This window comes from Oncorhynchus gorbuscha, linkage group LG02 (assembly GCF_021184085.1).
Source record: "Oncorhynchus gorbuscha isolate QuinsamMale2020 ecotype Even-year linkage group LG02, OgorEven_v1.0, whole genome shotgun sequence".
Lineage (NCBI taxonomy): Eukaryota > Metazoa > Chordata > Actinopteri > Salmoniformes > Salmonidae > Oncorhynchus > Oncorhynchus gorbuscha.
In genome coordinates this window covers 1353779-1380662 of record NC_060174.1, presented here as the reverse complement: position 1 = coordinate 1380662, position 26884 = coordinate 1353779, and the positions used below count along the sequence as shown (strand labels likewise).

Genomic DNA, 26884 nt, shown 5'->3' with positions numbered 1-26884 from the left:
GGGTCAGTAACAGCCCCTCCTACTGTATGTGGGTCAGTAACAGCCTGTCCTACTGTATGTGGGTCAGTAACAGCCCTTCCTACTGTATGTGGGTCAGTAACAGCCCTTCCTACTGTATGTGGGTCAGTAACAGCCCTTCCTACTGTATGTGGGTCAGTAACAGCCCTTCCTACTGTATGTGGGTCAGTAACAGCCCCTCCTACTGTATGTGGGTCAGTAACAGCCCCTCCTACTGTATGTGGGTCAGTAACAGCCCTTCCTACTGTATGTGGGACAGTAACAGCCCCTCCTACTGTATGTGGGACAGTAACAGACCTTCCTACTGTATGTGGGTCAGTAACAGCCCCTCCTACTGTATGTGGGTCAGTAACAGCCCCTCCTACTGTATGTGGGTCAGTAACAGCCCTTCCTACTGTATGTGTGTCAGTAACAGCCCTTCCTACTGTATGTGGGTCAGTAACAGCCCCTCCTACTGTATGTGGGTCAGTAACAGCCCCTCCTACTGTATGTGGGTCAGTAACAGCCCCTCCTACTGTATGTGGGTCAGTAACAGCCCTTCCTACTGTATGTGGGTCAGTAACAGCCCTTCCTACTGTATGTGGGTCAGTAACAGCCCTTCCTACTGTATGTGGGTCAGTAACAGCCCTTCCTACTGTATGTGGATCAGTAACAGCCCCTCCTACTGTATGTGGATCAGTAACAGCCCCTCCTACTGTATGTGGGTCAGTAACAGAATACTGTAATATGTGGTGTGGATGCACACACATAATCAGGTACAGAGTAGAAACACATGACTCATGGGGGATTCATTCACCTTTCTTTATTCAAATTTTTGTACTATTGACAAAATAACCATGTGTATACATGTTTCATAATGTAAGTTTAATTTAAAAGTGTTTTCATGTCCTACTCACTCAGGGAAGGTAAATGATTAAGATTATGTGAAATGAATGAAGGTAAGTCTCTGTTATGGATAAAAATGGATGATTAGGGTTCTATGGCATGCTTACTCTCTCTATAATCATGCTCAATGCTCCCAGCTCAACTAGCCTAAATATGGAATCACACTCAAAATGAGACTGTCTGTGGGGGGGATCTACACTCTCTGTAGGGGGATCTACACTCTCTGTAGGGTGGTAGAGACTCTGTAGGGGGGTCTAGACTCTCTGTAGGGGGTCTAGAGTCTCTGTAGGGGGTCTAGACTCTGTAGGGGGTCTAGACTCTCTGTAGGGGGTCTAGACTCTCTGTAGGGGGTCTAGACTCTCTGTAGGGGGGTCTAGACTCTCTGTAGGGGGGTCTAGACTCTCTGTAGGGGGTCTAGACTCTCTGTAGGGGGGGGTCTAGACTCTGTGTAGGGGGTCTAGACTCTCTGTAGGGGGGTCTAGACTCTGAATCTCTGTAGGGGGGTCTAGACTCTGTAGGGGGTCTACAGTCTTTAGGGGGTCTAGAATCTCTGTAGGGGGTCTAGACTCTGTAGGGGGTCTAGACTCTCTGTAGGGTGGTCTGTAGAGACTCTGTAGGGGGTCTAGACTCTCTGTAGGGGGCTCTAGAGTCTCTGTAGGGGGATCTAGAGTCTGTAGGGGGTCTAGACTCTCTGTAGGGGGTCTAGACTCTCTGTAGGGGGTCTACAGTCTTTAGGGGGTCTAGACTCTCTGTAGGGTGGTATAGACTCTCTGTAGGGGGTCTACAGTCTTTAGGGGGTCTAGAATCTCTGTAGGGGGATCTAGAGTCTCTGTAGGGTGGTAGAGACTCTGTAGGGGGGTCTAGAGTCTCTGTAGGAGGATCTAGACTCTGTAGGGGGTCTAGAGTCTGTAGGGGGTCTAGACTCTCTAGGGGGTCTAGACTCTGTAGGGGGTCTAGAGTCTTTAGGGGGGTCTAGAGTCTCTGTAGGGGGTCTAGACTCTCTGTAGGGTGGTAGAGACTCCCTGTAGGGGGTTCTAGACTCTCTGTAGGGGGTCTAGACTCTCTGTAGGGGGTCTAGACTTAAACTCTCTGTAGGGGGGTCTAGACTCTGTAGGGGGTCTAGACTCTGTCTAGGGGGGGGTCTAGACTCTGTAGGGGGTCTAGACTCTGTAGGGGGGTCTAGACTCTGTAGGGGGTCTAGACTCTGTAGGGGGGGGTCCTAGGCCTAGACTCTCTGTAGGGGGCCTAGACTCTCTGTAGGGGGCCTAGACTCTCTGTGGGGTGGCCTAGACTCTCTGTGGGGTGGCCTAGACTCTCTGTGGGGTGGCCTAGACTCTCTGTGGGGTGGCCTAGACTCTCTGTGGGGTGGCCTAGACTCTCTGTGGGGTGGCCTAGACTCTCTGTGGGGTGGCCTAGACTCTCTGTGGGGTGGCCTAGACTCTCTGTGGGGTGGCCTAGACTCTCTGTGGGGTGGCCTAGACTCTCTGTGGGGTGGCCTAGACTCTCTGTGGGGTGGCCTAGACTCTCTGTGGGGTGGCCTAGACTCTCTGTGGGGTGGCCTAGACTCTCTGTGGGGTGGCCTAGACTCTCTGTGGGGTGGCCTAGACTCTCTGTGGGGTGGCCTAGACTCTCTGTGGGGTGGCCTAGACTCTCTGTGGGGTCTAGACTCTCTGTGGGGGTCTAGACTCTCTGTGGGGGTCTAGACTCTCTGTGGGGGTCTAGACTCTCTGTGGGGGGTCTAGACTCTCTGTAGGGGGTCTAGACTCTCTGTAGGGGGTCTAGACTCTCTGTGGGGTGGCCTAGACTCTCTGTGGGGTGGCCTAGACTCTCTGTGGGGTGGCCTAGACTCTCTGTGGGGTGGCCTAGACTCTCTGTGGGGTGGCCTAGACTCTCTGTGGGGTGGCCTAGACTCTCTGTGGGGTGGCCTAGACTCTCTGTGGGGTGGCCTAAACTCTCTGTGGGGTGGCCTAGACTCTCTGTGGGGTGGACTAGACTCTCTGTAGGGGGGTATAGACTCTCTGTAGGGTGGCCTAGACTCTCTGTAGGGTGGCCTAGACTCTCTGTAGGGTGGCCTAGACTCTCTGTAGGGTGGCCTAGACTCTCTGTAGGGTGGCCTAGACTCTCTGTAGGGTGGCCTAGTGTAAAGTCTGTCTGCATCTCAAACAGCACCCTATTCCCTATACAGAGCCTCTAAGGTGTAATGTCTGTCTTGGACCAGAGGGATGTTGTAGTGGGTATGAGCAGAACCCCTAGTGTCAGTTCTCTGAGGTCTTAAAGGACAGGATACTTCACTGAGAAACATAATGTAGTAGTCATGTGTAGTATATAGTATGGCTACATTACAAACCAATCATAGGGCAATGCATAGGAATACTGTGTAATAACACAATCAGACAATAGATCATGTGTATTGTGATAAGGAACTTCTCCATTCACAACCTGAGTTGTGTTTTCTATGGCTACGGTGTGTATGTACATTGTAAAAAATAACATCATTCAAAATTCATTAGGCTATCCATAAAGATATGGGTACAGTTTAGGTCAGACGAAGGTCAGAGCCGACTGTGTTGCCAACACATGTAAGGTCCACATCAAAGCCTTGATTGAGCATTGCATGACAGCAGATCGGAACACACGTTTTCTTGTGATCAGAAAACATCATTTCACTCAGGGAAGGTAAATGACTTAGATTGATTATTGTAAAATGAATAAAAGTAAGTCTCGTTTAATGAATAAAAATGGATGATTCGGGTTCCATGACATGCTTATCTTGGCAGTGTGGATGTTAGGCGTGACCTATGAACTACAGTAATACTGAGGTGTGGGTTGGTGAGAGCAGAGTTGACATTACGTTGCCTCCAATGTACAGTGAAATATAGATCAAGATTACATAGAGGTTACTTCAGCACTTATATATATTTTTTAATTAAATCGATTTGCAGAATAGTCAGACCCAAGCCAATGGAATTAGTTTCCACAAGTGATTCAGTACATGACTAGTCATGATTATTCATGACTGTTAATGACTATAATATTCAGCTCATATGCAACCCTATACAGTACATATGATCCTGTTCTGACAGTCCATAGAACAGAGACATGCCTGGAAAGGTAATATCCCAACAGATAAACCAGATCCTGACTCACAGGCTGTGCATTTCATTTCTCGTTCGTTTATAATGGACTTTATAACGGACTACTATGATAAATAGCACACGGAATTAATTCATCATTCAGTTTATAATGGGCTACTATGATAAATAGCACACTGAATTAATTCATCATTCAGTTTATAATGGACTACTATGATAAATAGCACACGGAATTAATTCATCATTCAGTTTATAACGGGCTACTATGATAAATAGCACACAAAATTAATTCATCATTCAGTTTATAACGGGCTACTATGATAAATAGCACACTGAATTAATTCATCATTCAGTTTATAACGGGCTACTATGATAAATAGCACACTGAATTAATTCATCATTCAGTTTATAATGGGCTACTATGATAAATAGCACACGGAATTAATTCATCATTCAGTTTATAATGGGCTACTATGATAAATAGCACACGGAATTAATTCATCATTCAGTTTATAACGGGCTACTATGATAAATAGCACACTGAATTCATTTCTCATTCAGTTTATAACGGGCTACTATGATAAATAGCACACTGAATTCATTTCTCATTCAGTTTATAATGGGCTACTATGATAAATAGCACACTGAATTCATTTCTCATTCAGTTTATAATGGGCTACTATGATAAATAGCACACTGAATTAATTTATCATTCAGTTTATAATGAGTTTTAGCTCAATGAATTTCTCACACTTAAATAAGGGGTAGAGTCACAATCATTGGCATAAATCAAAGTAAATAACACTTCTGAAAACCCCTTACCATTTACTGTGTCCCCCTCTCGTTTGTACAGAGGAGTGTTCAGAAGGATAGTATTTCCACAAAGCGTCTGTCTCTGCTCGTCTGAACGTACAGTTCAAGAGACCCCACTACTCAGTGTTGTTCTCGTGTCTCTCTGCACTCAGTATGGACTGCGTAGTCATATGTCCTCCGAATACAGATGGATTTCTTTACTCTTTAGAGAAACAAGAGAAGTTTAAGGAGTGAAAATCCCTCTCTGTTACTTAGGTCAGTGGTTCTAAAATGTAACGGCTGGGGGTCCCTGAGGAGAGGCTTGAGAACCACTAGTTGACATAGTAAAGCCAGTAGATGAAGTTGAAGAGGGTAAAGGTGAAGGGGAAGATAACCCGTGACCATCTATCGATGGAGTTCACGTCCGTCAGGTTGGGGATTTTGATTAGGAATTGAGAGGACCGCCTGCGTAGCCGTGTCTTCTTCACGTGAGCATGGGCGTTTCTCTCCCGGCCACTCAGAGCACTCGGTTTTCGGTACTGGAGGCCTGATTGGTTGAATATCATGGAGGTGGAGTTCCGTGTGGTTGTCTCGGTGATGCTGGTTGTGATCTCATTGCCAGCGCCAACTTCGTTGTGGATCTCCAGGGTTGTTAGGAGGATGTTGCCTTGAGAGTCAACCTATCAGAGGAAAGGACAGCAAGAGAAGAAAGGTCACGAGCTCATGGGCTTCTGAACTTTTCTGCAAAAAAATAAATTATTTGGATGAAATTTGAAAACTTTTTTTATTTTTATATAGGATACAAACCTCTACATCAAAACCTTCACTCCAAATCTAAATTCCAAACCTAAAACCTTATTTTGAACCAGATTACCTGGAAGGACTATCCAGATTTTTTTTTCTTTTAACAAACCAAAACCTGCAAACGCAAAAACCTGGAGATATCTCATCCAACACAAAACCGAGTGAGTTCAGTCTGAACCGACTTCTGAATCCAAAAAGTAAAATCATCTGTAAATATGTTGTTATATACAGACCTCATGCTAAGGTAAGGCTACTAAGCTACAGACCTCATGCTAAGGTAAGGCTACTAAGCTACAGATCTCATGCTAAGGTAAGGCTACTAAGCTACCAAGACATGCTAAGGTAAGGCTACTAAGCTACAGACCTACATTTACATTTACATTTAAGTCATTTAGCAGACGCTCTTATCCAGAGCGACTTACAAATTGGTGCATTCACCTTATGACATCCAGTGGGACAGTCACTTAACAATAGTGCATCTAAAACTTAGGGGGGGGGTGGGGTGAGAGGGATTACTTAACCTATCCTAGGTATTCCTTAAAGAGGTGGGGTTTCAGGTGTCTCCGGAAGGTGGTGATTGACTCCGCTGTCCTGGCGTCGTGAGGGAGTTTGTTCCACCATTGGGGGGGCCAGGGCAGCGAACAGTTTTGACTGGGCTGAGCGGGAGCTGTACTTCCTCAGTGGTAGGGAGGCGAGCAGGCCAGAGGTGGATGAACGCAGTGCCCTTGTTTGGGTGTAGGGCCTGATCAGAGCCTGGAGGTACTGAGGTGCCGTTCCCCTCACAGCTCCGTAGGCAAGCACCATGGTCTTGTAGCGGATGCGAGCTTCAACTGGAAGCCAGTGGAGAGAACGGAGGAGCGGGGTGACGTGAGAGAACTTGGGAAGGTTGAACACCAGACGGGCTGCGGCGTTCTGGATGAGTTGAAGGGGTTTAATGGCACAGGCAGGGAGCCCAGCCAACAGCGAGTTGCAGTAATCCAGACGGGAGATGACAAGTGCCTGGATTAGGACCTGCGCCGCTTCCTGTGTGAGGCAGGGTCGTACTCTGCGGATGTTGTAGAGCATGAACCTACAGGAACGGGCCACCGCCTTGATGTTAGTTGAGAACGACAGGGTGTTGTCCAGGATCACGCCAAGGTTCTTGGCGCTCTGGGAGGAGGACACAATGGAGTTGTCAACCGTGATGGCGAGATCATGGAACGGGCAGTCCTTCCCCGGGAGGAAGAGCAGGTCCGTCTTGCCGAGGTTCAGCTTGAGGTGGTGATCCGTCATCCACACTGATATGTCTGCCAGACATGCAGAGATGCGATTCGCCACCTGGTCATCAGAAGGGGGAAAGGAGAAGATTAATTGTGTGTCGTCTGCATAGCAATGATAAGAGAGACCATGTGAGGTTATGACAGAGCCAAGTGACTTGGTGTATAGCGAGAATAGGAGAGGGCCAAGAACAGAGCCCTGGGGGACACCAGTGGTGAGAGCGCGTGGTGAGGAGACAGATTCTCGCCACGCCACCTGGTAGGAGCGACCTGTCAGGTAGGACGCAATCCAAGCGTGGGCTGCGCCGGAGATGCCCAACTCGGAGAGGGTGGAGAGGAGGATCTGATGGTTCACAGTATCGAAGGCAGCCGATAGATCTAGAAGGATGAGAGCAGAGGAGAGAGAGTTAGCTTTAGCAGTGCGGAGCGCCTCCGTGATACAGAGGAGAGCAGTCTCAGTTGAATGACTAGTCTTGAAACCTGACTGATTTGGATCAAGAAGGTCATTCAGAGAGAGATAGCGGGAGAGCTGGCCAAGGACGGCACGTTCAAGAGTTTTGGAGAGAAAAGAAAGAAGGGATACTGGTCTGTAATTGTTGACATCGGAGGGATCGAGTGTAGGTTTTTTCAGAAGGGGTGCAACTCTCGCTCTCTTGAAGACGGAAGGGACGTAGCCAACGGTCAGGGATGAGTTGATGAGCGAGGTGAGGTAAGGGAGAAGGTCTCCGGAAATGGTCTGGAGAAGAGAGGAGGGGATAGGGTCAAGCGGGCAGGTTGTTGGGCGGCCGGCCGTCACAAGACGCGAGATTTCATCTGGAGAGAGAGGGGAGAAAGAGGTCAGAGCACAGGGTAGGGCAGTGTGAGCAGAACCAGCGGTGTCGTTTGACTTAGCAAACGAGGATCGGATGTCGTCGACCTTCTTTTCAAAATGGTTGACGAAGTCATCTGCAGAGAGGGAGGAGGGGGAGGGGGCGGAGGATTCAGGAGGGAGGAGAAGGTGGCAAAGAGCTTCCTAGGGTTAGAGGCAGATGCTTGGAATTTAGCGTGGTAGAAAGTGGCTTTAGCAGCAGAGACAGAGGAGGAAAATGTAGAGAGGAGGGAGTGAAAGGATGCCAGGTCCGCAGGGAGGCGAGTTTTCCTCCATTTCCGCTCGGCTGCCCGGAGCCCTGTTCTGTGAGCTCGCAATGAGTCATCGAGCCACGGAGCGGGAGGGGAGGACCGAGCCGGCCTGGAGGATAGGGGACATAGAGAGTCAAGGGATGCAGAGAGGGAGGAGAGGAGGGTTGAGGAGGCAGAATCAGGAGATAGGTGGGAGAAGGTTTGAGCGGAGGGAAGAGATGATAGGATGGAAGAGGAGAGAGTAGCGGGGAGAGAGAGCGAAGGTTGGGACGGCGCGATACCATCCGAGTAGGGGCAGTGTGGGAGGTGTTGGATGAGAGCGAGAGGGAAAAGGATACAAGGCAGTGGTCGGAGACTTGGAGGGGAGTTGCAATGAGGTTAGTGGAAGAACAGCATCTAGTAAAGATGAGGTCGAGCGTATTGCCTGCCTTGTGAGTAGGGGGGAAGGTGAGAGGGTGAGGTCAAAAGAGGAGAGGAGTGGAAAGAAGGAGGCAGAGAGGAAAGAGTCAAAGGTAGACGTGGGGAGGTTAAAGTCGCCCAGAACTGTGAGAGGTGAGCCGTCCTCAGGAAAGGAGCTTATCAAGGCATCAAGCTCATTGATGAACTCTCCGAGGGAACCTGGAGGGCGATAAATGATAAGGATGTTAAGCTTGAAAGGGCTAGTAACTGTGACAGCATGGAATTCAAAGGAGGCGATAGACAGATGGGTAAGGGGAGAAAGAGAGAATGACCACTTGGGAGAGATGAGGATCCCGGTGCCACCACCCCGCTGACCAGACGCTCTCGGGGTGTGCGAGAACACGTGGGCGGACGAAGAGAGAGCAGTAGGAGTAGCAGTGTTGTCTGTGGTGATCCATGTTTCCGTCAGTGCCAAGAAGTCGAGGGACTGGAGGGAGGCATAGGCTGAGATGAACTCTGCCTTGTTGACCGCAGATTGGCAGTTCCAGAGGCTACCGGAGACCTGGAACTCCACGTGGGTCGTGCGCGCTGGGACCACCAGAGTAGGGTGGCCGCGGCCACGCGGTGAGGAGCGTTTGTATGGTCTGTGCAGAGAGGAGAGAACAGGGATAAACAGACACATAGTTGACAGGCTACAGAAGAGGCTACGCTAATGCAAAGGAGATTGGAATGACAAGTGGACTACACGTCTCGAATGTTCAGAAAGTTAAGCTACGTAGCAAGAATCTTATTGACTAAAATGATTAAAATGATACAGTACTGCTGAAGTAGGCCAGCTGGCAGTGGGTGCGTTGTTGACACTACACTAATCAAGTCGTTCCGTTGAGTGTAATAGTTTCTGCAGTGTTGCTATTCGGGGGCTAGCAGGCTAGCTAGCAGTGTTGTTTACCTCATGCTAAGGTAAGGCTACTAAGCTACCAAGACATGCTAAGGTAAGGCTACTAAGCTACCAAGACATGCTAAGGTAAGGCTACTAAGCTACAGACCTCATGCTAAGGTAAGGCTACTAAGCTACCAAGACATGCTAAGGTAAGGCTACTAAGCTACAGACCTCATGCTAAGGTAAGGCTACTAAGCTACCAAGACATGCTAAGGTAAGGCTACTAAGCTACCAAGACGTGCTAAGGTAAGGCTACTAAGCTACAGACCTCATGCTAAGGTAAGGCTACTAACCTACCAAGACATGCTAAGGTAAGGCTACTAAGCTACCAAGATTGCTAGGACAGGACGGGCATTGCGGCTGCAACGACAATTTGCACAGATGTGAAGTGAGAGATATGATATGCCCCTTGATCTCAACAATGGCAGCAGAGTGTCACAGCCTCCCCCACCCAAATGCAGGGGCCTCTGAGGCTCCATGTCTCCCCCCTGTGTAGAGATCACCCCACTTCCCCTTGGATATAAAAAAATATAAAAATAACACTACAAGGAAATAGTATACAAATAAGTTCCAGAGACACTATTTGCTGATTGTGACAAAGAGGGGAACGTAAACAACTTGGTCATGAGACATGAGCTATAGGTGTATCTACCATAGGAGTCCCCTCAAAGCCTACCATCCACTATGTACAGACCTACTACCAAGACATGAGCTATAGGTGTACCTACCATAGGAGTCCCCTCAAAGCCTACCATCCACTATGTACAGACCTACTACCAAGACATGAGCTATAGGTGTATCTACCATAGGAGTCCCCTCAAAGCCTACCATCCACTATGTACAGACCTACTACCAAGACATGAGCTATAGGTGTACCTACCATAGGAGTCCCCTCAAAGCCTACCATCCACTATGTACAGACCTACTACCAAGACATGAGCTATAGGTGTACCTACCATAGGAGTCCCCTCAAAGCCTACCATCCACTATGTACAGACCTACTACCAAGACATGAGCTATAGGTGTACCTACCATAGGAGTCCCCTCAAAGCCTACCATCCACTATGTACAGACCTACTACCAAGACATGAGCTATAGGTGTACCTACCATAGGAGTCCCCTCAAAGCCTACCATCCACTATGTACAGACCTACTACCAAGACATGAGCTATAGGTGTATCTACCATAGGAGTCCCCTCAAAGCCTACCATCCACTATGTACAGACCTACTACCAAGACATGAGCTATAGGTGTACCTACCATAGGAGTCCCCTCAAAGCCTACCATCCACTATGTACAGACCTACTACCAAGACATGAGCTATAGGTGTACCTACCATAGGAGTCCCCTCAAAGCCTACCATCCACTATGTACAGACCTACTACCAAGACATGAGCTATAGGTGTACCTACCATAGGAGTCCCCTCAAAGCCTACCATCCACTATGTACAGACCTACTACCAAGACATGAGCTATAGGTGTACCTACCATAGGAGTCCCCTCAAAGCCTACCATCCACTATGTACAGACCTACTACCAAGACATGAGCTATAGGTGTATCTACCATAGGAGTCCCCTCAAAGCCTACCATCCACTATGTACAGACCTACTACCAAGACATGAGCTATAGGTGTACCTACCATAGGAGTCCCCTCAAAGCCTACCATCCACTATGTACAGACCTACTACCAAGACATGAGCTATAGGTGTACCTACCATAGGAGTCCCCCTGAAGCCTACCATCCACTATGTACAGACCTACTACCAAGACATGAGCTATAGGTGTACCTACCATAGAGTCCCCTCAAAGCCTACCATCCACTATGTACAGACCTACTACCAAGACATGAGCTATAGGTGTACCTACCATAGGAGTCCCCTCAAAGCCTACCATCCACTATGTACAGACCTACTACCAAGACATGAGCTATAGGTGTATTTCTACCATAGAGTCCCCTCAAAGCCTACCATCCACTATGTACAGACCTACTACCAAGACATGAGCTATAGGTGTACCTACCATAGGAGTCCCCTCAAAGCCTACCATCCACTATGTACAGACCTACTACCAAGACATGAGCTATAGGTGTACCTACCATAGGAGTCCCCTCAAAGCCTACCATTGACTATGTACAGACCCAGCATGTGACAGACACGCAGCAGTTGTGACCTGTTTTTGTTGGTTATGTTGTCGTAGTTGTGCCTAGTGGGCATATGGGGGAGGGGATGCTGTCACCTCCAGGCAGATGTTTGTCCCCCTGTGTGCTGAGGGTGTCAGGTTCTTGTCCAGTTCTGGCATTTAGGTCGCCACAGACTAGTACATGTCCCCGGGTCTGGAAATGATTGATCTCCCCCTCCAGGATGGAGAAGCTATCTTCGTTAAAGTATGGGGATTCTGGTGGGGGGGATATAGGTAGCACATAAGAGGCCATTTCTCTCAGTTGAGATTATTTATTTCTAACCAGATGTAAAATGTACCTGTTTTGATGAATTTAACAAAGTGGGTTAGGGCTGCTTTATACCTAGTTCTCATACCACCTGCACCTCTTCCCTGTTGGTAGGTTGGTGGATGGGACTACCAGCTCTCTGTAACCCAGTGGGTCAGTCTCCTCTATACCAGGAATCTTGTAGGATGACAATGTCTGTACTTCTAATGTATTTGGTGAAGTCCAGGTTCCTGCTCTTTAGGACAAAGTCAGATGACCTCCGACCTTTTAAGTTCCAGGATGAGATAGTAAAAGCTTTGTGTTCCATAGTGTCTAGTTGGTTGTTGATGATTGCTAGACAGCGATTTTCAAGACTTTCCATAGTTTTTCAAGACTTTCCATAGATTTTCAAGACTTTCCATAGATTTTCAAGCAGAGTTAAACCAGACATCTAATAATGAATACTGGACCAGGGCAGCCAGAATACTAATGCTAGGTATGTTGAAGGTGTTGGAGAATACTAGGTATGTTGAAGGTGTTGGAGAATACTAGGAATGAATCCCAAATGGCACAGTAGTCTCTATATAGTGCACTACTCTTGACCAGGGCTCATTGGGCTGTGGTCAAAAATATGGGAAAGGGGGATATATCTAGTCAGTTGTACAACTGAATGCAATCAACTGAAATGTGTCTTCCGCATTTAACCCAACCCCTCTGAATCAGAGAGGAGCCGGGGGGGTGCCTTAATGGACATCCTCGTCTTCGGCGCCGGGTGAACAGTGGCGAACAGGAGGGTTAACTGCCTTGCTCATGGTCAAAACAACAGATTTTTACCTTGTCAGCTAGTGTACTATATACGGAATAGGGTTCCATTTGGAATTCATACCTAGATGCTGTAACTGAACTGTAACTACCACTGCATGTGAATCTGATTGATGTCCACCCATTTGACAGCACTCTCCTAGAGAAGAATAACTCAATATAGGAACTTAATACTGAACTTGTCATGTTTTGTCTTATATTGTCTTGTCATTATGCTTTCCCTTCTGTTCGTTTCCCCCTGCTGGTCTTATTAGGTTCGTTCCCTTTTTCTATCCCTCTCTCTCCCCCTCCCTCTCTCTCCTCTCTCTATCGTTCCGTTCCTGCTCCCAGCTGTTCCTCATTCTCCTAACTCACTCATTTAGTCTTTTCACACCTGTCCCCTATCTTGCCCTCTGATTAGAGTCCCTATTTCTCCCCTTGTTTTCCGTTTCTGTCCTGTCGGATCCTTGTATGATGTTCGCTGTGCTGTGTCCTTGTCTCGCCCTGTCGTGTCTTGTCTCCTTCAGATGCTGCGTGTGAGCAGGTGTCTGAGTCTGCTACGGTCGGTGCCTTCCCGAAGCAACCTGCAATCAATGCTCGAGTCTCCAGTCTGTCCTCGTTACTACGAGTGGATTTAAGTTTTCCTGTTTTGTTTTCGTCTTGAGTTTTACTGGAATAAAGACTCTGTTTTCGCTAAGTCGCTTTTGGGTCCTCATTCACCTGCATAACAGAACTGACTCTAACACTGTTACTGTGAAGATCCACGTCTGGACTTATCAATGTTACTTTCATCTCTATGATGCTATATGTCAGTTTACCTTAGTGGCAATATCATCATTTCACCTAGGGCCCTCCTAATGCTGTGTAGAGTGTACTAGTACTTACAGGTCTGTGGAGGTCAATGGGAAGAGTCCCCCAGAAAACAATGTTTTGATTTAGTTTTGATATATAAACTCTGTTGGGAATGGAATGAATCGTAAGTAAGCATTTCACGGTAAAGTCTACACCTGTTGTATTCGTTGCGTGTGACCAATACAATTTGATTTGAACAATCAACATATCGTTGAGTACAATTAGTCTCAATCTCTGTTCGTTGTTATGTGACTGAAAAATGGACTGTAGATGAAACAGGGACCCACAGTTAACAATCCAAGATGTCCAATTACAGAATAATAAAAAAGAAACCTACTGACCATTTCTGAGGGGGTAAACGTTACCCTGTTGCCGTCGAACTTGGCCGCCCTGTCATTGTTGACCTTCTCTGCCAACTTCTTCTGTATCCGATGGCCCCGTCCGAAGAAGACGTAGTTGACGAAGGCGTACTCCAGCAGGGCCAGGAAGACGAACACGAAGCAGCCCATCAGGTACATGTCTATGGCCTTGACGTAGGGGATCTTAGGGAGCGTCTCTCTCAGATGGGTGTTGATGGTGGTCAAGGTCAACACCGTGGTGATACCTGGAGTGGAAAGTTCCTTGGTTTGAAACAGTAGGCATCATGGCACAAGAGCGGAGTTCGCCCACCTATAAGATAATATCTGATTTGCTCTACCTCTGGGATATTGGGGTTTATAGACAAAACTAAACCTAATAAACTTGGTCAGTATAGATGGCCAATACCCAGATCCTATTTATCTGGAAATAATCTTATTTACACAAGTGGGTTCTAAGTAGAGCCGTTCAAATAAGGTGAGCAAAGATTTTGTTTCTCTTAACAGGGTGATTGAGCCCTTTTACATTCCAGGTAGTGAAGTAAAGTGTGTTATTTGGTTGACCAGTCATTATAGTAATCTAATAAGGTGATCAAACTTCAGCTTTAGAATTAGAATGATCTATTCACACGATGTAAACAGAACACAAACTAAACTAACACTAACTTTGAGAGTAATAGCATCAATGAAAAGATAATTCTAATCGTTTGAAGCCTATTGTTAATCAAAAGAAAATCAATATAATTGAAATGCAGTAGCCTAGAATGCCTCCCACCTCCCAGTCTCATATATACTGTAACAGTCACATACTGCACATCCTCATATATACAGTAGCAGTCATATAGTGCACATCCTCCCAGCCTCATATATACTGTAACAGTCATATACTGCACATCCTCATATATACAGTAGCAGTCATACTGCACATCCTCATATATACAGTAACAGTCACATACTGCACATCCTCATATATACAGTAGCAGTCACATACTGCACATCCTCTCAGTCACATACTGCACATCCTCCCAGTCACATACTGCACATCCTCATATATACAGTAACAGTCACATACTGCACATCCTCCCAGTCACATACTGCACATCCTCATATATACTGTAACAGTCACAAACTGCACATCCTCATATATACAGTAACAGTCACATACTGCACATCCTCCCAGTCACATACTGCACATCCTCATATATACTGTAACAGTCACATACTGTACATCCTCATATATACTGTAACAGTCACATACTGCACATCCTCATATACAGCGGGGCAGAAAATCACATTGTAGGATTTTTTATGAATTTATTTGCAAATTATGGTGGAAAGTAAGTATTTGGTCAATAACAAAAGTTTATCTCAATACTTTGTTATATACCCTTTGTTGGCAATGACAGAGGTCAAATGTTTTCTGTAAGTCTTCACAAGGTTTTCACACACTGTTGCTGGTATTGTGGCCCATTCCTCCATGCAGATCTCCTCTAGAGCAGTGATGTTTTGGGGCTGTTGCTGGGCAACATGGACCTTCAACTCCCTCCAAAGATTTTCTACGGGGTTGAGATCTGGAGACTGGCTAGGCCACTCCAGGACCTTGAAATGCTTCTTACAAAGCCACTCCTTCGTTGTCCCGGCGGTGCGTTTGGGATCATTGTCATGCTGAAAGACCCAGCCACGTTTCATCTTCAATGCCCTTGCTGATGGAAGGAGGTTTTCACTCAAAATCTCACAATACATGGCCCCATTCATTCTTTCCTTTACACGGATCGGTCGTTCTGGTCCCTTTGCAGAAAAACAGCCCCAAAGCATGATGTTTCCACCCCCATGCTTCACAGTAGGCATCCCATATACAGGTGGTGTAGCCCTATCCAATCACAGCCCTGGCATCCCATATACAGGGGGTGTAGCCCTATCCAATAACAGCCCTGGCATCCCATATACATGGGGTGTTGCCCTACCCAATAACAGCCCTGGCATCCCATATACATGGGATGTAGCCCTATCCAATCACAGCCCTGGCATCCCATATACATGGGGTGTTGCCCTATCCAATCACAGCCCTGGCATCCCATATACATGGGGTGTAGCCCTATCCAATCACAGCCCTGGCATCCCATATACATGGGGTGTTGCCCTATCCAATCACAGCCCTGGCATCCCATATACATGGGGTGTAGCCCTATCCAATCACAGCCCTGGCATCCCATATACATGGGGTGTTGCCCTATCCAATCACAGCCCTGGCATCCCATATACATGGGGTGTAGCCCTATCCAATCACAGCCCTGGCATCCCATATACATGGGGTGTTGCCCTATCCAATCACAGCCCTGGCATCCCATATACATGGGGTGTAGCCCTATCCAATCACAGCCCTGGCATCCCATATACATGGGGTGTAGCCCTATCCAATCCCAGCCCTGGCATCCCATATACATGGGGTGTAGCCCTATCCAATCACAGCCCTGGCATCCCAGGCCCTGGCACAGCCCTGGCATCAAAAACCAAAAAAAGAACCAAAAAAATTGATCATATTACTCCAGTGCTAGCCTCTCTACACTGGCTTCCTGTCAAAGCAAGGGCTGATTTCAAGGTTTTACTGCTAACCTACAAAGCATTACATGGGCCTGCTCCTACCTACCTCTCTGATTTGGTCCTGCCGTACATACCTACACGTACGCTACGGTCACAAGACGCAGGCCTCCTAATTGTCCCTAGCATTTCTAAGCAAACAGCTGGAGGCAGGGCTTTCTCCTATAGAGCTCCATTTTTATGGAACGGTCTACCTACCCAGAGACGCAAACTCGGTCTCAACCTTTAAGTCTTTACTGAAGACTCATCTCTTCAGTGGGTCATATGATTGAGTGTAGTCTGGCCCAGGAGTGGGAAGGTGAACGGAAAGGCTCTGGAGCAACGAACCGCCCTTGCTGTCTCTGCCTGGCCGGTCCCCTCTCTTTCCACTGGGATTCTCTGCCTCTAACCCTATTACAGGGGCTGAGTCACTGGCTTACTGGGGCTCTCTCATGCCGTCCCTGGAGGGGGTGCGTCACCTGAGTGGGTTGATTCACTGTTGTGGTCATCCTGTCTGGGTTGGCACCCCCCCCTCCCCCTTGGGTTGTGCCGTGGCGGAGATCTTTGTGGGCTATACTCAGCCTTGTCTCAGGATGGTAAGTTGGTGGTTGAAGATATCCCTCTATTGGTGTGGGGGCTGTGCTTTGGCAAAGTGGGTGGGGTTATATCCTTCCTGTTTGGCCCTCTCCGGGGGTGTCCTCGGATGGGACCACAGTGTCTCCTGACCCCTCCTGTCTCAGCCTCCAGTATTTATGCTGCAGTAGTTTATGTGTCGGGGGGGCTAGGGTCAATTTGTTATATCTGGAGTACTTCTCCTGTCCTATTCGGTGTCCTGTGTGAATCTAAGTGTGCGTTCTCTAATTCTCTCCTTATCTCTTTCTTTCTCTCTCTCTCGGAGGACCTGAGCCCTAGGACCATGCCCCAGAACTACCTGACATGATGACTCCTTGCTGTCCCCAGTCCACCTGGCCATGCTGCTGCTCCAGTTTCAACTGACCTGAGCCCTAGGACCATGTCCCAGGACTACCTGACATGATGACTCCTTGCTGTCCCCAGTCCACCTGACCATGCTGCTGCTCCAGTTTCAACTGTTCTGCCTTACTATTATTCGACCATGCTGGTCATTTATGAACATTTGAACATCTTGGCCATGTTCTGTTATAATCTCCACCCGGCACAGCAAGAAGAGGACTGGCCACTCCTCTTTCTCTCTCTCGGAGAGAGAGGCTGTTCCTACCAGGTGACATGGAGAGGATCTATGACTGCACCACATAGTCTCACTACTGGTGTCCCCCAGGACTCGGTTCTAGGCCTATCCTCTTCGCTCTGTTACATCTGCTCCTGCCACGCCCTCTACTGCTCATCCTGTGTCTCCTTTACCTGCCGCCACTCCCCCAGTGCTCTCTCTCTCCCTCTCCGTGTGATTGTGTGGTTGGAGACAGGTGTGCTGGAGTCAGAGCAGATCCCCACCAGCTGCAACCTGTTCCATAACCAAGACCTCTGCCACTTCCACACTGCCAGATCGTAATTTCTGCTCAGTCAGTCTACGTTTCTAGCCATTTATTACTATTTAGATCCTGTTATGCCTGTTTTCCTTGCCTGATACGGTTTTTCTCTCTGCTATAGTTCTGCCCGCTCTGACTCTGGTCCCAGTCTCCAGTCCCACGTCTTGTCATCCTGCTACTCTGTCCTGGAATCCCTACTCTACCACTCCCTTGGATTCCCCTCCGGACCTGCTTACCCTGTCCCATCCCCTCTCACTCCAGCCTCAGCCTCCACACCTGGTTTCCTACAACCCACCCGAGCTTCCCCTGGACTGCTCTCCATCTTCCTGCTTCGTTTTAATAAATACCTTGGTGACTTGATCCCAGTCCCCTCGTCTGAGTCTGCTCTTTGGTTTCCCTGTTCCACTCTATATACCATGTCACTGGTCATATCCTCACATGGTCTCTCCTATCACTGCTATGAGGATGGACCTCTCCTCTCCTCTCTTTAGACCAAGTCACTCAGCTCTGTCATGTCCTCACATGGTCTCTCCTACATTTGCTATACAGATGACTTTTCTCCTTCCTCTCCTCTGACTCCCAGGTGGCGACACGCATATTTCAACTTGGAAGTCGGTCCACCACGTCAAGGTCTATATCGACAAGACAGTGCTGCTCTTACTCCCGGGGAATGCCTGCCCGTTCAAAGACCTTGCTATCACAGTTGACAACTCCACAGTGTTGTCCTCCCAGAGTGCAAAGAACCTGGCATGACCCTGGATAACACTCTGTCATTCTCTGCAAACATCAAAACAGTGATTCACTCCCGCAGGTTCCTGCTCTACTCAGTGTTGTCTGGGCTCCCAGCTTGTGCCATTAAACCCCTGCAATTTATCCAAAACGCTGCAATCCACTTGGTTTTCAACCTTCCTCAATTCTCCCATGTTACCGCACTCCTCCGCACACTACACTGGCTTGCAGTTGAAACTCACATCCACTACAACACCATGGTGTTTACCTACGGAGCAGCAAGAGAAACTGCCCTTCCCTACCTTCAGGCTATGATCAAACCCTACACCCCAACCCGAGCACTCTGTTCTGGTGGAACCAGGTTCCCCCTGAAGCTAGGACAGCAGAGTCCCTGCCCATGTTCCCAAAAACATCTGAAACATCTTCAAAGAGTGTCGTAAATAACCCCACAGCACCCCCCTGGCATTCCGTGTCCCAATGCACTGGCTCAGAGGGGACAGTCACACAATCCCTGTCTCGCTCCCTCTCCAGATCAGAGGTCAGTTTTAAAGGCCGTACCTAACGCCACTCTGGCAGCGGAGGCGTCGTAGTTGACCCAGAAGGAGACCCAGGACAGGATGGTGATCAGGATGGAGGGCATGTACGTCTGCAGGATGAAGTAGCCGATGTTCCTCTTTAGCTTGAAGCTCAGAGACAGACGTGGGTAGGCACCTGTAGGGAAAACAATGTTGCGTCTTATTTCAAGACAGACATACAGAATGGACTGGACTGGACTAGACTGTACTACCTAGAGACAGTCTTGGGTAGAGGCACCTGTCTATAGGAACACAACGTAGTAAAAAAGTGGGAGAAGATGGAAAAAAGGTGACGGTACTGCTGCTTAGCTCAAGCGGCACAAACACAGTGATAGGCCTATCTTATTTTGTGGCTTGTTTCACGTTCCCATAGCAACGGCAGTTTGTGTCACCATGGTAACAAGCAGGCCTGGACCAAAGTCCAAATGATTTGTTCGCAACTTAGCATTGAGACCACAATGGAAATGGAAATTTAAATTTCTCAGTATAATAATAATAATAAATGTTTATTCTTCGATGACATTACAGTTTCATTACAGTTTCTCAATCATCAAATACTCAGAATAGACAGTAGTCTATAGCTTAATTAATAGAGTAGACAGTAGTCTATAGCTTCAGTAATAGAGTAGACAGTAGTCTATAGCTTCAATAACTCTCTAATACCTGATCACTACACTACAGGACCCCAGACAATAACTATTATACTGGATCACAGGACCACTACACTGCAGTACCCCAGACAATAAATATTATACTGGATCACAGGACCACTACAGTACCTCAGACAATAACTATTATACTGGATCACAGCACAGGACCACTACACTACAGGACCCCAGACCATAACTATTATTCTGGATCACTCTTCAATAAGGTTCAGGGTGTTTGTTGGAGTGTTTGAGTACCTGAAAACTACATCACAATACAATACACAGGAACATAACATTTTGGAGGGAGCTGGGAGAGAGATTGTTGCGTAGTAAAACAAAAAGTTACAATAAAGTTTGAGGTAATGGAAACATCAGAGGCAGTTGGTCTGGTTTCTCTAACAAACAACGGAAACTTCATCAGAGACAGTTGGTCTGGTTTCTCTAACAAACAACGGAAACTTCATCAGAGGCAGTTGGTCTGGTTTCTCTAACAAACAACGGAAACTTCGACAGAGACAGTTGGTCTGGTTTCTCTAACAAACAACGGAAACTTCATCAGAGACAGTTGGTCTGGTTTCTGGAAACTTCATCAGAGGCAGTTGGTCTGGTTTCTGGAAACTTCATCAGAGGCAGTTGGTCTGATTTCTCTAACAAACAACAGAAACTTCATCAGAGGCAGTTGGTCTGGTTTCTCTAACAAACAACAGAAACCTCAGAGGCAGTTGGTCTGGTTTCTCTAACAAACAACAGAAACTTCATCAGAGCCAGTTGGTCTGGTTTCTGGAAACTTCATCAGAGGCAGTTGGTCTGGTTTCTGGAAACTTCATCAGAGGCAGTTGGTCTGATTTCTCTAACAAACAACAGAAACTTCATCAGAGGCAGTTAGTCTGGTTTCTGGAAACTTCATCAGAGGCAGTTGGTCTGGTTTCTGGAAACTTCATCAGAGGCAGTTGGTCTGGTTTCTCTAACAAACAACAGAAACTTCATCAGAGGCAGTTGGTCTGGTTTCTCTAACAAACAACGGAAACTTTAGAGGCTGTTGGTCTGGTTTTGTCTAACAAACAAAAAACTAATCACAAAGAGTGCGACAATTTTTTTGATAATGATACCAAACACGGGGACTGTATAATATGATCATGATAAGTTTTGCAGTGTTACATTAAGTTCCACAAAACTCCCAAGTTTCCCAGAAATCCTAGTTGGAGGATTCTAGATTCCCTCCTGATACCGGAAATCGTCAAACCTAGGTTTTCTGTAAAAGCAACCCTAATCATGGCTCTCCATGGCCGTTACTGTACCTGTGGAAAAGACCACATTCCTGGAAACCAGTTTGTAGTCCACGATGGAGAACTGAGGCAGCTCGATGCGAGTCACTCCTGTCACAGCATTCTCCCCCCCTTTCCAGTAGAACTCGATGTCATCTGTGGTGTAGCCATCTGTCACACAGAAACACAGGCATGCGCCATACTTAGTTCTCTACTCAACATAATACAAATCATAGTGGAATCTAGTTAACTATGCGAGTCTGACGAGAAATAATGTATTGTAGGTTATCCCTGCTATTGAATGCAGTGAACTACTAAACATGTGCGAATGAAAGTAAAATATTAGGTTACCGAAGCCAACACACTAAAGCACTAACTTACACTAGCCTTGTCATTCATTTAGTTGACACATTAAGATGACTCATCTATTTCATTAGCATTCAGGCTAAGTGATATTTGTGGCTCGTGATGACAATGGCACCCTATGTCATGTTTGTCATTTATTATCATGTCTTGTCCCTGTGCTCCCCATTCTATTCGTTTCCCTCTGCTGGTCTTATTAGGTTCTTTCCCTCTTTCTATCCCTCTCTCTCCCCCTCCCTCTCTCACTCTCTCGCTCTCTCTTCTCTCTATCGTTCCGTTCCTGCTCCCAGCTGTTCCTATTCCCCTAATCATCATTTAGTCTTCCCACACCTGTTCCCGATCCTTTCCCCTGATTGGAGTCCCTATTTATTCCTTTGTGTTCCGTTCCTGTCCTGTCGGTTCCTTGTTTAGAATTCAGTGCTGTGATTGTGTATAGTGATTGTGTATCGCCCTGTCCTGTAATATATAGGCCTGCGCCTACCCGAAGCGACCTGGTCTGTGGCCGCTTCTCCTGTTATTCCCCTCTACAGACTAGAGGATTTCTGTTATTCCCTGTTTGGACTTGAATAAACTCTGTTTCTGTTAAGTCGCTTTTGGGTCCTCTTTCACCTGCATGACACCCTATTCCAGATCAAAAGTAGTGTACTATATAGGGAATAGGGCTCTGGTCTATAGTGGTGTAATATATAGGGAATAGCGCTCTGGTCTATAGTAGTGTACTATATAGGGAATAGGGCTCTGGTCTAAAGTAGTCCACTATATAGGGAATAGGGCTCTGGTCTAAAGTAGTCCACTATATAGGGAATAGGGCTCTGGTCTAAAGTAGTGTACTATATAGGGAATAGGGTTCTGGTCTAAAGTAGTGCACTATATAGGGAATAGGGTTCTGGTCTAGAGTAGTGTACTATATAGGGAATAGGGTTCTGGTCTAAAGTAGTGCACTACATAGGGAATAGGGCTCTGGTTTAAAGTAGTGCACTATATAGGGAATAGGGTTCTGGTCTAGAGTAGTGTACTATATAGGGAATAGGGTTCTGGTCTAAAGTAGTGCACTATATAGGGAATAGGGCTCTGGTCTAAAGTAGTGCACTATATAGGGAATAGGGTTCTGGTCTAGAGTAGTGTACTATATAGGGAATAGGGCTCTGGTCTAGGTTAAGTAATCCCTCTCACCCCACCCCCCTAAGTTTTAGATGCACTATTGTTAAGTGACTGTCCCACTGGAATAGGGCTTTGTAAGTCTCTGGTCTAAATGTAAATGTAATGTAAATGTAAAGTAGTGCACTATATAGAGAATAGGGCTCTGGTCTAAAGTAGTGCACTATATAGGGAATAGGGTTCTGGTCTAGAGTAGTGTACTATATAGGGAATAGGGCTCTGGTCTAAAGTAGTGCACTATATAGGGAATAGGGCTCTGGTCTAAAGTAGTGCACTATATAGGGAATAGGGCTCTGGTCTAAAGTAGTGCACTATATAGGGAATAGGGTTCCATTTTGGACATAGCCTGACAGTGTTTCCAGTCTCATTGGTAGGCAGACCAACAGATACGCTGTTTACGGCTGTTCATAAGTGACCTTCAGCAGTTTTATGGGGAGACATGTACTGATGAGTAAGGAGACATCATAGATAAAGTACAGAGTCCACTCTATCGATCTCTCTCGTGATCTCCTCTTCAGAGGACTCTATCACCGCCTGGTATGGCAACTGCACCGCCTGGTATGGCAACTGCACCGCCTGGTATGGCAACTGCACCGCCTGGTATGGCAACTGCACCGCCTGGTATGGCAACTGCACCGCCTGGTATGGCAACTGCACACTACCTGCCCTTCAGGACACCTACAGCGTTGGATGTCACAGGAAGGGCAAAAAGATAATCAAGGACCTCAGCCACCCGAGAAAAGGCCTGTTCAACCCGCTACCATCCAGAAGGCGAGGTCAGTACAGGTGCATCAAAGATGGGGCCGAGAGACTGAAAAACAGCTTCTATCTCAGACTGTTAAATAGCCATACAACAGGTGTAGACCATGAAATGCTTACTTACAGGCCAACAGCGCAGTTCATAATAAAATATTTACTAAATAAACTAAAGGGATAAAAAAATTATACAAAATGAGTAACACAAATGTACAACAATAACAGGCTATTTACAGGTGGTACCGGTACCGAGTTAACGGGGATACAGGTTAGTCAAGGTAATTTGTGAAGTGACTATGAATAGATAATAAACAACAAGTAGTAACAGAAAAATAGGTCAAAAGTAGGCTATGTAGAACAAAAATGCCTCTCTGACTTGTTGAATAACAAATAACTTTGACTCTATTAAAAGGGAATTTCTAGTTGGAACATTCAAGAATGCAAATTGGAAGAAGGTGAACGGAAAGGCTCTGGAGCAACGAACTACCCTTGCTGTCTCTGCCTGGCCGGTTCCCCTCTTTCCACTGGGATTCTCTGCCTCTAACCCTATTACAGGGGCTGAGTCACTGGTTTACTGGGGCTCTCTCATGCCGTCCCTGGAGGGGGTGCGTCACCTGAGTGGGTTGATTCACTGTTGTGGTCGTCCTGTCTGGGTTGGCACCCCCCCCCCCCTTGGGTTGTGCCGTGGCGGAGATCTTTGTGGGCTATACTCAGCCTTGTCTCAGGATGGTAAGTTGGTGGTTGAAGATATCCCTCTAGTGGTGTGGGGCTGTGCTTTGGCAAAGTGGGTGGGGTTATATCCTTCCTGTTTGGCCCTGTACGGGGGTGTCCTCGGATGGGGCCACAGTGTCTCCTGACCCCTCCTGTCTCAGCCTCCAGTATTTATGCTGCAGTAGTTTGTGTCGGGGGGCTAGGATCAGTTTGTTATATCTGGAGTACTTCTCCTGTCCTATTCGGTGTCCTGTGTGAATTTAAGTGTGCTTTCTCTAATTCTCTCTTTCTGTCTCTCTCTCGGAGGACCTGAGCCCTAGGACCATGCCCCAGGACTACCTGACATGATGACTCCTTGCTGTCCCCTGTCCACCTGGCCGTGCTGCTGCTCCAGTTTCAACTGTTCTGCCTTATTATTATTCGACCATGCTGGTCATTTATGAACATTTGAACATCTTGGCCATGTTCTGTTATAATCTCCACCCAGCACAGCCAGAAGAGGACTGGCCACCCCACATAGCCTGGTTCCTCTCTAGGTTTCTTCCTAGGTTTTGGCCTTTCTAGTGAGTTTTTCCTAGCCACCGTGCTTCTACACCTGCATTGCTTGCTGTTTGGGGTTTTAGGCTGGGTTTCTGTACAGCACTTTGAGATATCAGCTGATGTACGAAGGGCTATATAAATACATTTGATTTGATTTGACCCACTCCCAAATTGGAATGGGGTCTAGGGTTTCCGGCATGATTGTGTAAAAACAAAGAGGGGGGAGGGGTCAATGTGTAAATAGTTTGGGTGGCCATTTTATTAATTGTTCATCAGTCTTATGTCTTGGGGGTAGAAGCTGTTAAGGAGCCTTTTGGTCCTAGACTTAGTGCTCTGGTACCGCTTGCCATGTGGTAGCAGAGAGAACACTCGTCAGCATACAACTGTTGTGTCGTCAGCAAACGTAATGATGGTGTTGGAGTCGTGCTTGGCCATGCAGCCATGGGTGAACAGGGAGTAGGAGGGGACTGAGCACGCACCCTTGAAGGGCCCCAGTGTTGAGGATCAGCGTGGCAGATGTGTTGCTGCCTACCCTTACCACCTGGGGGCAGCCAGTCAGTAAGTCCAGGATCCAGTTGCAGAGGGAGGTGTTCAGTCCCAGGGTCCTTAGCTTCGTGATGAGCTTTGTGGCACTATGGTGCTTTGTGGGCACCATAACGCAGAGCTGTAGTCAATGAACAGCATTCTCACATAGGTGTTCCTTTTGTCCAGGTGGGAAAGGGCAGTGTGGAGTGCGATTGAGATTTTGTTATCTGTGGATCTGTTGGGGCAGTATGCAATTTGGAGTAGGTCTAGGGTTTCTGGCATGATGGTGTTGATGTGAGCCATGACCAGCCTTTCAACGCACCTCATGGCTACCGGTATGAGTGCTACGGGGCGGTAATCATTTAGGCAGGTTACCTTCGCTTTCTTGGGCACCAAGATGGTCTGTTTGAAACATGTAAGTACTATAGACTCAGTCAGGGAGAGGTTGAAAATGTCAGTGAAGACACTTACCAGTTGGTCCATGCATGCTTTGAGTACATGTCCTGGTAATCTGTCTGGCCCCGCAGATTTGTAAATGTTGACCTATTTAAAGGTCTTGCTCACATCAGCTACGGAGAGTGTGATCACACAGTCATCCGGAACAGCTGGTGCTCTCATACATGCTTCAGTGTTGCTTGCCTCGAAGCGAGCATAAAAGGCACTTAGCTGGTCTGGTAGGTTCGCATCACTGGGCAGCTCGCGACTGAGTTTCCCTTTGTAGCCCATAATAGTCCTGTATTGGCGTTTTCCCTGTTTGATGATTTGTCTGAGGGCATAGCGGGATTTCTTATAAACTTGGGGATTCGAGTCAGCAAACTTTCAGTTACTGGCCCAATGCTCTAACCACTAGGCTACCTGCCGCTCTAGCCTTTAGCTTGGTGCGGATGTTGCTTGTAATCCATGGCTTCTGGTTGGGAAATGTACATACTGTCACTGTGGGGAAAACGTTGTTGATGCACTTATTTATGAAGCCGGTGACTGGCATGCCATTGGATGGATCCGGGAACATATTCCAGTCTGTGCAGGAAAACAGTCCTGTAGTTTATCATTCGCGTCATCTGACCACTTCCATATTGAGTGAGTCACTGGTACTTCCTGCTTTAGTTTTTGCTTGTAAGCAGGAATCCGGAGGATAGAATTATGGTTAGATTTGCCAAATGGAGGGCGAGGGAGAGCTTTGTATGCATCTCTGTGTGTGGAGTAAAGGTGGTCTAGAGTTTTTTTACCCTCTGGTTGCACATGTAACATACTGGTAGAAATGAGGTCAAATGGATTTAAGTTTCCCTGCATTAACGTCCACGGCCACTACATTTACATTTAAGTCATTTAGCAGACGCTCTTATCCAGAGCGACTTACAAATTGGTGCATTCACCTTATGACATCCAGTGGAACAGTCACTTTACAATAGTGCATCTAAAACTTAAGGGGGGGGGGGGGTGAGAGGGATTACTTATCCTATCCTAGGTATTCCTTAAAGAGGTGGGGTTTCAGGTGTCTCCGGAACCCCCACTAGGAGTGCCACATCTGGATGAGCATTGTATTGCTGGCTTATGGCCTTATAGAGTTGGTTGAATGTGGTCTTAGTGCCAGCAACGGTTTGTGGTGGTAAATAGATGGCTACGAATAATATAGATGAGAACTCTCTTGGTAGATAATGTGGTCTACAGCTTATCATGAGGTATTCTACCTCAAGACTTCTTTAATATTAGACATCGCGCACCAGCAGTTATTGACAAATACACACCCCCGCCCCTCGTCTTAACAGATGTAGCTGCTCTGTCCTGCCGAT

At 47.1% G+C, this 26884-nt stretch overlaps 1 protein-coding gene across 2 annotated transcripts in view; it reads right to left on the bottom strand.

Annotated features, from left to right (window-relative positions):
- Window positions 1–4097: 4097 nt before the first annotated feature.
- LOC123995827 (gamma-aminobutyric acid receptor subunit beta-3-like) overlaps window positions 4098–26884 on the bottom strand; it is an 83489-nt gene continuing 60702 nt past the window's right edge. The window contains exons 6-9 of one of the 2 annotated variants that reach the window (XM_046299513.1): window positions 21075–21212; window positions 19110–19262; window positions 13726–13988; window positions 4098–5467 (exon numbers count right to left, since the gene is read on the bottom strand). In XM_046299513.1, coding sequence (XP_046155469.1) covers window positions 5120–5467; window positions 13726–13988; window positions 19110–19262; window positions 21075–21212 — 902 coding nt within the window. In that variant the 3' untranslated portion in view covers window positions 4098–5119. Of the gene's footprint in view, window positions 5468–13423; window positions 13488–13725; window positions 13989–19109; window positions 19263–21074; window positions 21213–26884 lie in introns of those variants that run through there. The other variant, XM_046299520.1, reaches the window with a different exon arrangement.